The sequence below is a fragment of the Hemiscyllium ocellatum genome, chromosome 22 (assembly GCF_020745735.1).
Source record: "Hemiscyllium ocellatum isolate sHemOce1 chromosome 22, sHemOce1.pat.X.cur, whole genome shotgun sequence".
Lineage (NCBI taxonomy): Eukaryota > Metazoa > Chordata > Chondrichthyes > Orectolobiformes > Hemiscylliidae > Hemiscyllium > Hemiscyllium ocellatum.
In genome coordinates, this window is record NC_083422.1 from 55825606 (window position 1) to 55839450 (window position 13845).

At 44.8% G+C, this 13845-nt stretch overlaps 1 protein-coding gene across 3 annotated transcripts in view; it reads right to left on the minus strand.

The window, feature by feature from the left end:
- Positions 1–1546: 1546 nt before the first annotated feature.
- The window catches only part of wbp1la (WW domain binding protein 1-like a), a 118506-nt gene continuing 106207 nt past the window's right edge, over positions 1547–13845 (minus strand). For all 3 annotated transcript variants that reach the window (XM_060842242.1, XM_060842243.1, XM_060842244.1), the window contains exons 3-4: positions 12463–12624; positions 1547–5643 (exon numbers count right to left, since the gene is read on the minus strand). In XM_060842242.1, the coding sequence (XP_060698225.1) occupies positions 4871–5643; positions 12463–12624 (935 nt within the window). In that variant the 3' untranslated portion in view covers positions 1547–4870. The remainder of the gene's footprint in view (positions 5644–12462; positions 12625–13845) is intronic.

Below are 13845 nucleotides of genomic sequence, written 5' to 3' on the forward strand. Positions count from 1 at the left end.
GGGCCGTGGAGGGGGTTGTTAGGGCCCCTCTTCCGCGGTTATGCTCAGGCCCAGGTGTCCTTGGAGGAGCACAGTGTGTCCATCAATAGCCTCGAGGTTTTCAGGGAGAGGGAGGCACTGCAGTGCATGGAGTGTTTTATTTTCCCCTCTGATTCTATTTTGATTTAACCCCTTCTCCTCCTCCACTTCACTTTATCCATCACGTAGACGTTGCCCTGGAAGAGAAGGGCACAGCTGGTCACTGGCCCCCACTCGGGGATTTGTTTTCCCTTCCTGGTGCTGAAATATGAATAAAGGTTTGTGCCCTCGATGTTTCTTCACTGTGTCCTGAACGATGTGGATGCTGAGGAGCAATATGCACTGCTGTTGTGGGGCAGTGGTGTGGGAGAAAGGTTTAAAAACAAAATCATGACAGGCACTGGTAGGTTGAATAGCCAAGGTCTTTTCCCTGGGGTGGAGCAAATCCAAAACTAGAGGGCATAGGGTTAAGGTGAAAGAGGAAATATATAGCATAGAATCATGATGGAATCCCTACAATGTGGAATCAGGCCATTTGGCCCAACAAGCCCACGCCGATCCTCCGAAGAGTAACCCACCCAGATCCAATCCTCTACCCTATTACTCTACATTTACCTGACTAATGGACCCAACCTACACACCCCTGAACACTAATGGCAATTTAGCATGGCCAATCCACCTCACCTGCACATCCCTGGGCACTATGGGACAATTTAGCATGGCCAATCCACCTCACCTGCACATCCCTGGGCACTATGGGACAATTTAGCATGGCCAATCCACCTCCCCTGCACATATCTGGCCTGTGGGAGGAAACCAGAGCATCTAGAAGAAATGCATGCACACATGGGGAGAATGTGCAAACTGCTCACAGGTAGTTGCCAGAGGCTGGGATTGAACCAGACTCCCTGTGCTAACCACTGAGCCACCACGCCACCCCATTTAAAAAGGGACCTATGGAGCAACGTCTTCACCCAGAGGGTGGTGAGTGTCTGGAACAAGCTGCCAGAGGAAGTTGTGGAGGCTGGTACAACTACAACATTAAAAAGGCATTTATGATGGGCATGTGCATAGGAAGGGTTTGGAAGGATGTGGGCCAAATGCTGGCAAACGGGACTAGATTAAAGTTAGAATATCTGGTCAGCGTGAATAAGTCAGATTGAAGGGTCTGTTTCCATGCTGTACATCTCTATGACTCTAGATTGCGATAGTGTGTGTGTGTGGGTGTGTGTGTGTGTGGGTGGGTGTGTGTGGGTGGGGGTGGGTGTGTGTGGGTGGGGGTGGGTGTGTGTGTGTGTGGGGGGTGTGTGTGGGGGGTGTGTGTGGGTGTGGGTGTGTGGGTGGGTGTGTGTGTGGGTGTGTGTGTGGGTGGGGGTGTGTGTGTGTGGGTGGGGGTGTGGGTGTGAGGTGTGTGTGGGGGTGTGGGTGTGAGATTTCAATGACAAACAGCTAATAGGTTAGAAACACACATTTCCAATTGTAGGGGAGACTAGACAGGATTGCCAGAGAAACACAAGGGAGAGCAATATTATTATATATCTTTTATTTTTATTTGAAACTGTTTGAATAATTATCACCTTGGTAAAGTCACCGACAGACCGAGTGGTATTGACTTCACAGGGATGATGAGCTGCTGCTTCTCGCTAGAGTGATAACGCGTGCTGTGAACACTGCCCGGACACACAAGGATCATCGTTTGCTGTCTGTGGTCCATCTCTGTTGGATGATGCCTTGCTGCAACTCAGGGTGATCGGGTGAGTTGTTGAGATGCGACATTTTGTAGAAACAGAGCGGCTACATAAAGAGGGTATTCAGCCCATCGTGTCCTGGAGGTTCTCTCAAGAGCAACTTAGCTAATTCCGGTCTCTCTCTCTCTCCATTCCACGCCAGCCCATGGTGAACTGCACACAGCTGACAGATTCTTACTGCAAGAGTTCTAGTTTGAGGGGGTGTGGAGTGATAACAAATTAAGTCCTCACAGTAATTTGGCAACATTCTTGAAAGGAAAACAATGAGCATGAGATCAGAAGACACTATGGCTTTTTAAAAAAAAAAATAAACCATTAAAATATCTACTGGAAAAATTACATTGAATGGTAAAACCAAGTTAATGCAGTTGGTACTTCATGGAGCAGGTCTTCAATGGATCGCTTTAAGACCAGACCAGGCCAGCCCAGCGTAATATACAACTGCATAAAATTCCCTGCAGTTCATAAGAAATGACTTTTGTTTTCTTTCAGAAGTCTGTATATCAAGGTATTGCCACTTTTGTATTTAAATTTAAAAAGAGTCGCCAAATCAAAACAGATCTAATTTTAAGTCCATGCTTTCCCAGTTAATGTGTCACAGAGATTTCCCCTTCCTTACTCCATTTAAAAAAACCTAAACTAATCGTGCGAATGGATCTGGAAATCCCACAGTCCTTCTCCGACAGTTTCCCTGACCCTGTCGGTGTGGAACCGAACGTAGTGCAGTTTGTCTGCATCTACCCACACCCCTAAACAAACAATGCCACCCCCTCCCCCAACCCAAACAAAATCGAGTTTCACTTGAGCAGAGCCTGCTGCCAATATTGAAACCCATCTAGGTCCAGGCCTCATAGGCAGCCCTGCAAGTGCGGAGCTAATGTGAGCTTGATCGAACTCATGTGCTGCATGTTCCTTGGTTCATTTCTAAAACTTTACTTGCTTATAGTAAGACTACCTTTCCATCTTCCACTTTCATGTTACACAACTCATGTTGCCCATTATAAATGGCTACCTCCTGTCCAACAGTGACCTCACTGGGGTTATTTACTGCCTGCACCCAGTTCTGAATCAGTCAAGAACTGCCTGGTATGTTGGACTGTTCCAGTATTTAACAACAGATGAGGCAGTCATTCCAGAGGTGTTGAGGCAACACCCTGAATAAATGACTCGTTCACCATCCACAAATCTACAGCTCACCATGATCTAATACCAGATTCAAACCCACATAAGTACCAGGGTGTGGTGGGGACAAAGAAATGGAAGGGAGGGAGGAAACCTGGCTTGTATCTTACAGTGACGTAGGGAGATGGCTAGGGATGAATCAGAGTTGGGCTTGGGCCCTGGTAACAGGTTTGGCATTTTGCTGTGCACAGCCAACACAGGGTGTGCGTGTATGCACACACAATCAATCAATCTGTAACTCACCTAACATTGTTCTACTTATACTTCAGTGTAGCCCAGCGCTGTGGTCATTCAGACATTAAACTGAGGTCATGTCCGCCCATGCTGTTGGGCACGAAATGTTCCACTTTGCCATTCAAAAAGCAACAGTCGGTCCAGTTACTGGCCAAAAAGTTTTTCCCTCAACCAACATCTAAAACACTTCTTTTACCTTATTGCTGCTTGTTAAAAGATTGCTGATTGGGCAAATTTGGTTGCCTCAATTCCTAACAGTACAGTGACTACACTTCAAAAGTAATTCATTGGTTGTAAAGCGCTTTGGAATACCCTGAGGTCATGGAAGGCAATACATACACACACACACACATATAAATCTCGATTTGTTTTCACAGATACACACAAACACACACACGCAGTGGTCTTAATCTGTGCACTATGTAGAAGATACAAAGGCTTCAGATATACAAATTTGTGAACTTGCTGCACAGAACACACAGAAAGGAAATTCATTTGTGCTATTATATGAATTGGAGACATAGCACTGGTGGAGGAGAAGCTCTGGTGAGCGAGAGAGAGTGACTATTCTGACTTGCACAGCAGATCCGAGTCTATCACAAATGTTAACGCACACCAAATTAAACAGCGCATAACTAATCAGAACTAACTTTGTTTCACTTGGGAAAAGTCATTGCCAGCAACAGCAACCACACCAGTCAGACACTATCCAGATTTTCCCAGCTACCATCAGTTCTGAGGAAGGGTCACTGGACCTGAAATGTTAACTCTGATTTCTCTGCACAGATGCTGCCAGACCTGCTGAGCTTTTCCAGCAACTTTTGTTTTTGTTTCTGATTCACAGCATCCGCAGCTCTTTCAGTTTTTACTGTGCACATTAAATTCACCATTACAGAATCAGGGCAAGGAAAGACTGCATATCCAACCCAGTTATGGCTTTTTGTTGTGGTTTGTCACGGTGTCGGCCTCTGCAGGTGATTTGATCATCGTATCTCGCCGCACATCCTGAATCTTCATACGCATTGCAAATGTCAAAAAAAGTCAAAGCCTTAGTAACCAAAACAATGCAACTTGTGCTTTTGTCGAGACAGAGATAAACAATGCGGAAAGGTGCCCTGTAGACATTTTAAAGCCAGTATTCACAGTCCCATAAGAGAGAAGCCACCCCCCCACCCCCTTACTCCTGCTATTCAAAAGCACACCCATGTGCCAGGACTAAAGTCTTCAGTTTTATTCTATCCCAAATTTCAATCCCAAATAGTGGTCTCTCTTAATGGACACAGGTAAAGAAAAATAAAGTGGTCTTCCCACCTGATAAGATGAATGTAGGGCCATGATCCCATGCAAATAGGTTTTGATTAAAAATTAAATTTTGAATACAAAATTCCAGTTGACGCCAAAATTGCATCTATACTACAATATGACAGGTCAACGTTAACCACCACAGAATGCTAGCCGTGGAGCTAGCCTGACCAATTGCTCTTTGTGCAATGTTGCCAGCACAGTCTCTGCTTCATACCACCACCCAGTCTGGCATCAACTGTCTATTGTTGTCTCTCTCTCTCTCTCCCCCCACCTCTCCCAGGTACATGCTGATACCAGGATGGCTTCGAAGCTCAATGAGAAGGGAGTCCGAGGAGTCCTTGAGCACAGATATCGAATCGTGCAGCTGATGGGGCAAGCTGCCGTTAGGTTTGGGAGTCGTGGTGCTGATGAGCTTGGAGCAACTCGTTCTCATTGATGGTGTCCAGCAGAAGACAGACCGGTTCCTCTGCGACCATGTCTGGAACGTGCTGCTCCTTGCAATCCTGTTGCTCGTGCGCTTCAGCAAGGCCTTCCTCCCTCATGTCCGCTCGGGGACATGATTCACACAAGTTACAGCTGTCACAGAACTCCATCGCACCCCCCAAACCGTCAATCAGACCATCCAGCTCCTTGGGGTCATCGTCTCTGTTGCAAACACAGACCTCGATGCCGGAATCGCCGGTGAACCTACGGTGTCTCCCTGGCGTCTTGTCCACATCCTTGATTTCCAAGCACGCCTGGTGGTGCCAGTTTTCAATCTTCGAGGAAGAGCTGGGGTAATAGTCAGTGAGTTGCTCTTTCTCGGGGCAGCTCAGCTCCTCCTCCAGCTCTAGGCAGCACGCGTGGACGGGCTCGAGCTGGGAGGCAGGACCCAGATCGTCCGCCTGGTTCACCGTCACAGATTTGTTCGAGCCACTCTCGGAGTACACCAGGGATGAGTCCAGGTCTAGAGTGCTGCCCTGACCGGGCACCACCTCGCAGACTGTCGGCACAGAGTTACTCGGGGTGTTGGGGGACCTGGCTGGTTCGGGGTTTGAGGAGCTATTACAGTCTGTGACACACTGCTGATGAAGAAAGGCACTGTAGGGAGGTGGAGGGGTCACTGGTCTGTTCACCACTTCTTCATAAGGAGGGAGTAAATAACTTGGTAAAAATCCTGGTCGTTGTTTCCGGAAGGGATTGGGAGGGCAGAAACGAAGAAAGAAAAATATATTAACATTCATAATGCAAACATATTTAATCACCTTATTGGAACTAATTACTCTCTCTACATAGAATCGTGAACACAGCCCGGTTCATCACGCAAGCCAACCTCCTGATGAAGGGCTTTTGCCCGAAACGTCGACTCTCCTGCTCCTCGGATGCTGCCTGACCTGTTGTGCTTTTCCAGCACCACTCTCTCGACTCCCATCCACTGACTCATCTAGACATCTCGATGATGTCTTTTCCTAAGACAGTCAACATCAAAGACCCCTCCCACCCCGGTTATGATCTCTTCCAACCTCTTCTGTCAGGCAGAAAATACAAAAGCTTAAACATGAGGACCATCAGATGGGAAGACAGCTTCCTCCCCGCTGTTATTAAACTGCTGAATGGACGGACGTCTCAAATTTAACGTCGATCTCGCTCTTTGGGCGCCCTCTCTGTAGCTGTGACAGTGTATTCCTCACTCTGTTCTATTACCCTTAGATCTTTGTACAGTATGATCTGCCTGTACTGAACACAAAACTCTTCACTGATTTATTACTGTCACGTGTATCTAGGTACGATAAAAAAAATCAAATCTAAATGGCCAGGCACGAGCAACTCAGGAAGGAATCTTGGGCTGCTTGTCCGAAGATCCCCGAAGGTGGCCTGACAGGTTATAACAGCAGGAAGGTTATGTTGGGGCTGTACAGGACTTTGGTGAGACCACAGCTGGAGTACTGTGTGCAGGTCTGGCCCGTACTCTACAGGAAGGATGGGATTGCACTGAACGGGGTGCAGAGGAGATTCTCCAGAATGTTACCTGGGGTGGAGCAACTCAGTGATGGAGAGGGGCTTGGGTTATTTTCTTTGGAGCACGGAAGATTGAAGTGGATATAAAATTGTGAGGGTGGGTAGGAAACAGCTGTTACCTTCAATTGAAGGGTCAGAAACAAGGGAGCATAACTTTAAAAGTGAGAGGCACATTTATAGGGGATTTGAGGCAAAACCTTTTCACCCAGGTGGTGGGGGTCTGGAATGCACTGCCTGGGTGGGCAGCTGATGCAGGAAACTTCAACCTTTATAAAGAACTTGGCTGAGACTTGAAATGTCATAACATTCTGCACTGGACCTAACAACATGTTTCCATTCCCCACAACCCCCCAAGTTCTGCCAAAAGGTGTGGCAGGACAGGTCACTAGGGTAGTTAAGGCAGCATATGGAAATTTGCCTTTATCAGTCTGGTACAGGTTATAACAGCAGTAGGCCATGGCTGGAGTAGTGTGTGCAGGTCTGATCCACACTCTACAGGAAGGATGGGATTGCACTGGAGTACTGTGTACATTCTCCAATCCCTTTTAGTTTTACAGAGGAGTCCTAATGGACTCAAAATGTTAACTATTTCTCTCGACAGATGCTGCCAGACCTACTGAGTTTCTCCAGCATTTTGTGTTTGTTTCAGATTTCCAGCATCCACAGTATCTTGCTTTTATTAGACAAGACCAATAGTCCTTCAGGATATTGCACTTTATCGCATGAATGATTCAAGGCCCAGGTGAAAAACTCAAAGGCAAATGAGTAAATATCATTTAACTCTTTGCACCAACTTACTTTGATATAGAACCTTGAACATAATACAACACTCCCAGGTGCTTTATGGGAGCTAATTGTAGACATCACACACTGAGCATCAGAAGGAGATACCAGGAAGAATGACAAAGGGCAAGGTTTTAAACAGAGAGAGATGTAAACGATGAGGATCTGAGGGAAGGAGTTGTAGGGTTCATACAACCAAAGAGATGACAACCAATGATTGGACAATAGTAATCTCTCTGCTCTGTACCATTATATTTTGACACAATCTGCAACCCAGTTATAGCTTACTGTCCTTGTGTCGATATCAATTGAAATCAGCTTAAGATTCTGGTATTAAATGTGTGCAGATATTTCAGAGGATGGTTGGCCTGAGGAGATTACAGAGATAGAAAAGTGGTGGGGGTCATACAGAGATTTGAAAACAAGAGTATAAACCTTAAGTTTCAAAATTGTCACAGGAATAATGACGCTGATGGATTTTTTTTCACCATTGTCTCCAAGGATCAGAGTATTGAGTACAGGAGTTGGGAGGTCATGTTACGGCTGTACAGGACATTGGTTAGGGCTGAAAATGTGTTGCTGGTTAAAGCGCAGCAGGTCAGGCAGCATCCAAGGAACAGGAAATTCGACGTTTCGGGCATAAGCCTGATGAAGGGCTTATGCCCAAAACGTCGAATTTCCTATTCCTTGGATGCTGCCTGACCTGCTGCGCTTTAACCAGCTACACATTTTCAGCTCTGATCTCCAGCATCTGCAGACCTCACTTTTTACTCGAGGACATTGGTTAGGCCACTGTTGGAATGTTGCGTGCAATTCTGGTCTCCTTCCTATCGGAAAGATGTTGTGAAACTTGAAAGGGTTCAGAAAAGATTTACAAGGATGTTGCCAGGGTTGGAGGATTTGAGTTACAGGGAGAGGCTGAACAGGCTGGGGCTGTTTTCCCTGGAGCGTCGGAGGCTGAGGGGTGACCTTATAGAGGTTTACAAAATTATGTAGTGCGTGGATAGGATAAATAGACAAAGTCTTTTCCCTGGGGTGAAGGAGTCCAGAACTAGAGGGCATAGGTTTACGGTGAGAGGGGAAAGATATAAAAGAGACCTAAGGGGCAACTTTTTCACGCAGAGGGTGCTACGTGTATGGAATGAGCTGCCAGAGGAAGTGGTGGAGGCTGGTACAATTACAACATTTAAGAGGCATTTGGATGGATATATGAATAGGAAGGGTTTGGAGGGATATGGGCCAGGTGCTGGCAGGTGGAACTAGATTGGTTGGGATATCTGGTCGGCATGGACGGGTTAGACCGAAGGGTCTGTTTCCATGCTGCACATCTCTATGACTCGATGAATATTGTAGCTATGATGTGGAGATGCCAGTGTTGGACCTCGGGTGGGCAAAGTCAGAAGTCACATGACAAGTCCAATAATTTATTTGAAATCACAAGCTTTCGGAGTGTAGCCCCCTAGTCAAGATTTCACCTGATGAAGAAGCAGAGCTCTGAAAGCTTGTGAATTCACAAACCTGTTCGACTAGAAACTGGCATCATGTGACTTCTGATTTTATCCATGAATATTAAACTGGCTAAGTCCTCAGTTACAACTTCTGAATTCTAGACCGTCTGTCTCAAAGAAAACTAAACACCGGGGAAAAAAAAGTCTCAGTAAAGAAAAGAACAATGAAAAAGCAAAGTGGTGATAGGTCAGATATTTCAGTTGTGAAGTTAGCAGGAACACCTTTCATGAAGAAATCATCACCGACTTTGAGCTTTCTACGGTCCTCACTCTGAAACTGCGTGCAAAACACACTCGCAACTTTGAGCTTAGGAAATCTGTGAAAGTATGGCAGTGTGAAAATTTTGATAGATCGGTACAAATATGAATACAAGGATAGTAAAATGTTGTTGGGTTGCAGATTACATCAACATTTATGGAGACAGAAACAAAGATTGTTCTTTTTGATGCAGAATTCTTTAAGAGGCAAGTATCTGCTTTTCTGCCTCTGCCCTCACAAGATGCTCCTGAAATTGTTTTTGCCAGAGAGTGCAAATGGATGTAATTTCTTGAAAGTCACAGTCCAAGCAGTTCTGTTACCTGCCACCAGAGGGCAGAGTCAGCATGCTCCTCTCCTAAAAGTCATCATTGTCCTACCAGCCAATTGGGCAGCTGTCTCATGACAGTAACCTGACAATCACCATGCCTCAGGTGAAGGGGACTGATAGAGAGGTATGGAAAGAGAGAGAGAGGAAAAGAGAGAGAGAGAAAGAGAAAGAGAGAAAAAGAGAAAAGAGAAAAGAGAAAAGAGAAAGAGACCCCATCATGGTAACCTCAGCCAGTGCACACATTGAACGCAGGTTGCTGACATCGCTCTGTATGGCAATGGCTGGTTTCCAATTTGCAAAAGGCAATGAACCACTGAATAAGGATAGTCAATAGATTACAGCATTATGGGGTGGAGTGGGCAAAACACACAGAAATGTTCAAATCAGCCTTGAGTGTACTGAATGGTAGGGCTGCATTGACAGGCTGAGTGACCTCCTGTCCCTACCTTCCTTCCTAAAGTTTATGAAGAAGGTATTAGGCAGTAGTTCAGTTGATCATTCATTCTAATTAAATAGATGAGGGAATGCTCTGGTATCTTAGTTTTAAAAGCCCAGCCTAGCCTCGATGTCAGGAGGGGAACAGTGAGACAAGCTGCTGTCTCATGGACTGGAGCTAAGTCACTGAATGCCATGAAACAAGAGTGGGATCTATTCCTGGCTGGGGTGAAGATCTGTTCATTGAAGTTAGTTACTACAGAAAATTTACATTCAGTGATCTCCTGAGTGATCCTAAATACCCCTCACTGCCCCAAAACAAATCAGCCTTTTCTTTCACACTCCCAAAAGCCCACATTGTTTTGGGTTGAATGGAAAGTATATGTACAAGGTGAAGCAGAACTAATGGGCCTTCTTTTAGTCTGAAGAACGGTCACTGGATCCAAAACATTAACTCTGCTTTCTCTCCACAGATGCTGAGTTTCTCCCGCAATTTCCACTTTTGTTCTCGAGGGTTTTTAACCTGAATGTTATTGGTTACATGAGTAAGATTGTGGATAGGAAGGTGAATTGACCCACTGTAGATTTCTGATGCCAATGCCATTCTGAATGAATGAAAGACTCTGGCATTATTCCGTACACATGAGAAACCAGGATAGAGAGCGAGATGATTTCACTCTAGTTTGCAGCTTTGTGAGTAATATTCCATTCTGGCAATGGGCTGCTCTCTAGACGACACAAAGAGGGATGCCCACCATCAGCAGGCAGTGCACACGTTAACAACAAGGGAGAATTTTCCTTTATTCAATTTTTGCCTGACTTAAAAGAGCCGGAGGAAGGAATGAGAGACAGCGAGAGACAGTGTGAGAAAGAGCATGCATGAGTGACTCCAAAAGCGAGCAAGTGAGACCCAAAGTGTGTGAGTGTGAGTAAGTGGGGGGGTGGGGCGAGGGAAAGAAAGAGAGAGAGAGAGAATGGCACAAATAGATGTGTATGTGCTTGCGTGCACTCACACACAAATATACACACACAGATATGCACACGTACATTCAAACATTAGCACATACCTCACCAACGGATGGACAGTGATAGATTCCAAGTGAACACATATGCAGAAAGAAAGACAGACATAGACAAGGAGACAGACACACAGATGTATAAACATAAAGATTGGCATGCACCACAGACACTGAAACAGAAGAGGTGAGGGTGAAAGATGAGAGAAGGAGGTCAAAGGAAAGATAGATAAGTGGGGGGGGGGCTGGGAGGAAAAAAAAAGAGACACAAACAGATTCACCAATCTCATATTTAGAAATAAATAATTGGCCCAATATTAATGGTCATTTCTACGAGTTCCAGATTTCTACTGTCCTTTTGTAATGTTTGTATTGAAGTTTGGTTGTAATTTTAACATCAGTCTCTCCCCACGGAGAGACCCAACTTTGGAACCAGTGGAAATTGGGTAAAAGGGGGACAAACTCCTTGCTGACCTTGCTATCTTAATGTCACAGAATAAGAAATCTTCACAGAATACATATTTGAAAAGATGGCATTAAATTTATATAATTTAAATAAAAACAGCCCAAATGAATAGCACGTCCTTCCAGGTTTTTTTAAAAACAAAATTCCCTTTTCCTGGGCTTGTGGAAGTGAAAGACCCTGCAGCACTGTACTAAAGTGTAAACCGAGATCTCAAGTACTGAATGCATCTGGTCATGAACAGAATTATCACTGTTCCCTTCCTGTATTTAACTGATATCCATCCATTTGAAGACAGAAGTAGGAATCAAATAAATTGCTACAAGGACCAGCCCTCTGTTGCAAGTCCTGAAACCCTGGTATTAATCTCTCTGCCTACACCTAACTCAGCAAGCATCAATCCACTAGAACTGGTCTCTCCTGCTGATTCCAGGATGTGCAGCACACAATTTGAATTTAATAAATAAAAACAGGAATGTAAAGTTCACTAATTGAAACCATGAAATTAGCGCTGATTATCATAAAAACCCATCTGATCCACTAATATCGTTTAGGGAAGGACATCTGCCATTGTTTCCCAGTCTGAGCCACAAACTATCTCAGACCCACAGCGATGTGGTGGACTCGGAGCAATTAGACAGAAAAATAAACACATGACCAGCCCAACAAATTGCACCTTTCTACTACAAGTGAGACATCGTCACCTCCCACCACTTAGAGGGTAACCTTCAGCCCCATGCCTATATCAAAAACTCAGGTGTGGCCAGTACTTGGTTAACAAAAACAAATAAAAGATTTCTTCTTTTTCTGTTTTAATCCAGAGATGAGCCAGAACTTACTACTACAGAAACTACAGTTGACATGAAGAGCAGAAACACGTTGGAGAGGAAGGTGGATAAATGAGGGAGGAGAGAGATGATGATCAGCTGATGTAGAGTGGGAGGCCATTCACACAGAGCGATGGTCTGTTTCTATCTTGTTAAATTTCATATAATTGTGCATTACGTTTGCACCAAAACTGGAAGAAAAATGGCTGAACTGCCAAATGTAAAATCAGAAATGTAAATAGTCAAAGAAGCAAAACATTGACAGCAATACAACCATCAGTTTCTCCCTGTAAGTCTCAAAGGGCTAATGGTAATGCACCATGGCTCAGGGATGACGAGCTGCAGTAAAGACACATACTCAGGTAGAGTGGGAGTAAGGAGTAGTTCCGGGCTCCTTGGTAGGCGATGAGGTTTATCTCCCGCTGCCGTTGCTGCTGTTGCAGACGGAGCTTGGCTCGCCGATGGTGACAGACACAGCAACAGCTCAGGATGATGATGATGGTCCAAACCAGCCAGAACCCTGTGGACAGAAAGACAAGCAAAATATCACACCACTGAGTTACATTGTAGTGACTCCAGCCAACTGGATAGCAGAAACTGCATGTCTGTACAAACACAAACCTAGAAAATAAGAGCAAGGGTGTTCTCCATTACCAATTCGACCGTAGTGCATTGTAAGGATCTACATTTGCCTATACTAACCTTTTTATGTTGACATTCTTACAGAAGCTTTTACAGTCTGCTTTTATGTTCCAAACTAATTTATTCTCATACTCTATTTTCTTCCACTTAATCAATTGGTTGGTCTCCTTTGCTGAATTCTAAGTTGTCACCAATCCTCCAGTTTGCCTTCTTTCTCTAGCCACTTTATATGGACTCTGCTTTGGATCGAACACCATCCTTGATTTTGCTCGTTAGCCATTGATACCACTAAACCTAAAAAAAGTTCACAAAATGGATGCTAAATTAAAATGGAAATTGCACAAGACTTTCCAAAAGAATCAAAGAATTCTTGTGATGTTTAGTTAAAGTAAATAGTCACAACATATCCATCTCTGGGAGATCAGCAGAACGGTTACAGACTGGTTAAAACTGCCAGCAGCAACACTCATTTTCAATTGTCCTAGTTGGGAGGCAATTTGCAAGAATAAATAATCTCCAATGCTTTGAATTCATTGACTATGTTGTGGTTCTGTTCCAGCTGTCCGAGCTGGGAATTTGTGTTGCAGACGTTTTGTCCCCTGTCTAGGTGACATCTCCAGTGCTTGGGGGCCTCCTGTGAAACACTTCTGTGATCTTTCTGATGGAATTTATAGTGATTTGTATCTGCCGCTTCCAGTTGTCAGTACCAGCTGTCCGCTGCAGTACCGGTATATTGGGTCCAAGTCGATGTGCTTATTGATTGAATCTGTGGATGAGTGCCATGCCTCTAGGAATTCCCTGGCTGTTCTCTGTTTGGCTGGTCCTATAATACTAGTGTTGTCCCAGTCGAATTCATGTTGTTTGTTGTCTGTGTGTGTGGCTACTAAGGATAGCTGGTCATGTCGTTTCGTGGCTAGTTGGTGTTCATGGATGCGGATCATTAGCTGTCTTCCTGTTTGTCCTATGTAGTGTTTTGTGCAGTCCTTGCATGGGATTTTGTGCACTACATTGGTTTTGCTCATGCTGGGTATCGGGTCCTTCGTCCTGGTGAGTTGTTGTCTGAGAGTGGCTGTTGGTTTGTGTGCTGTTATGAGTCCTA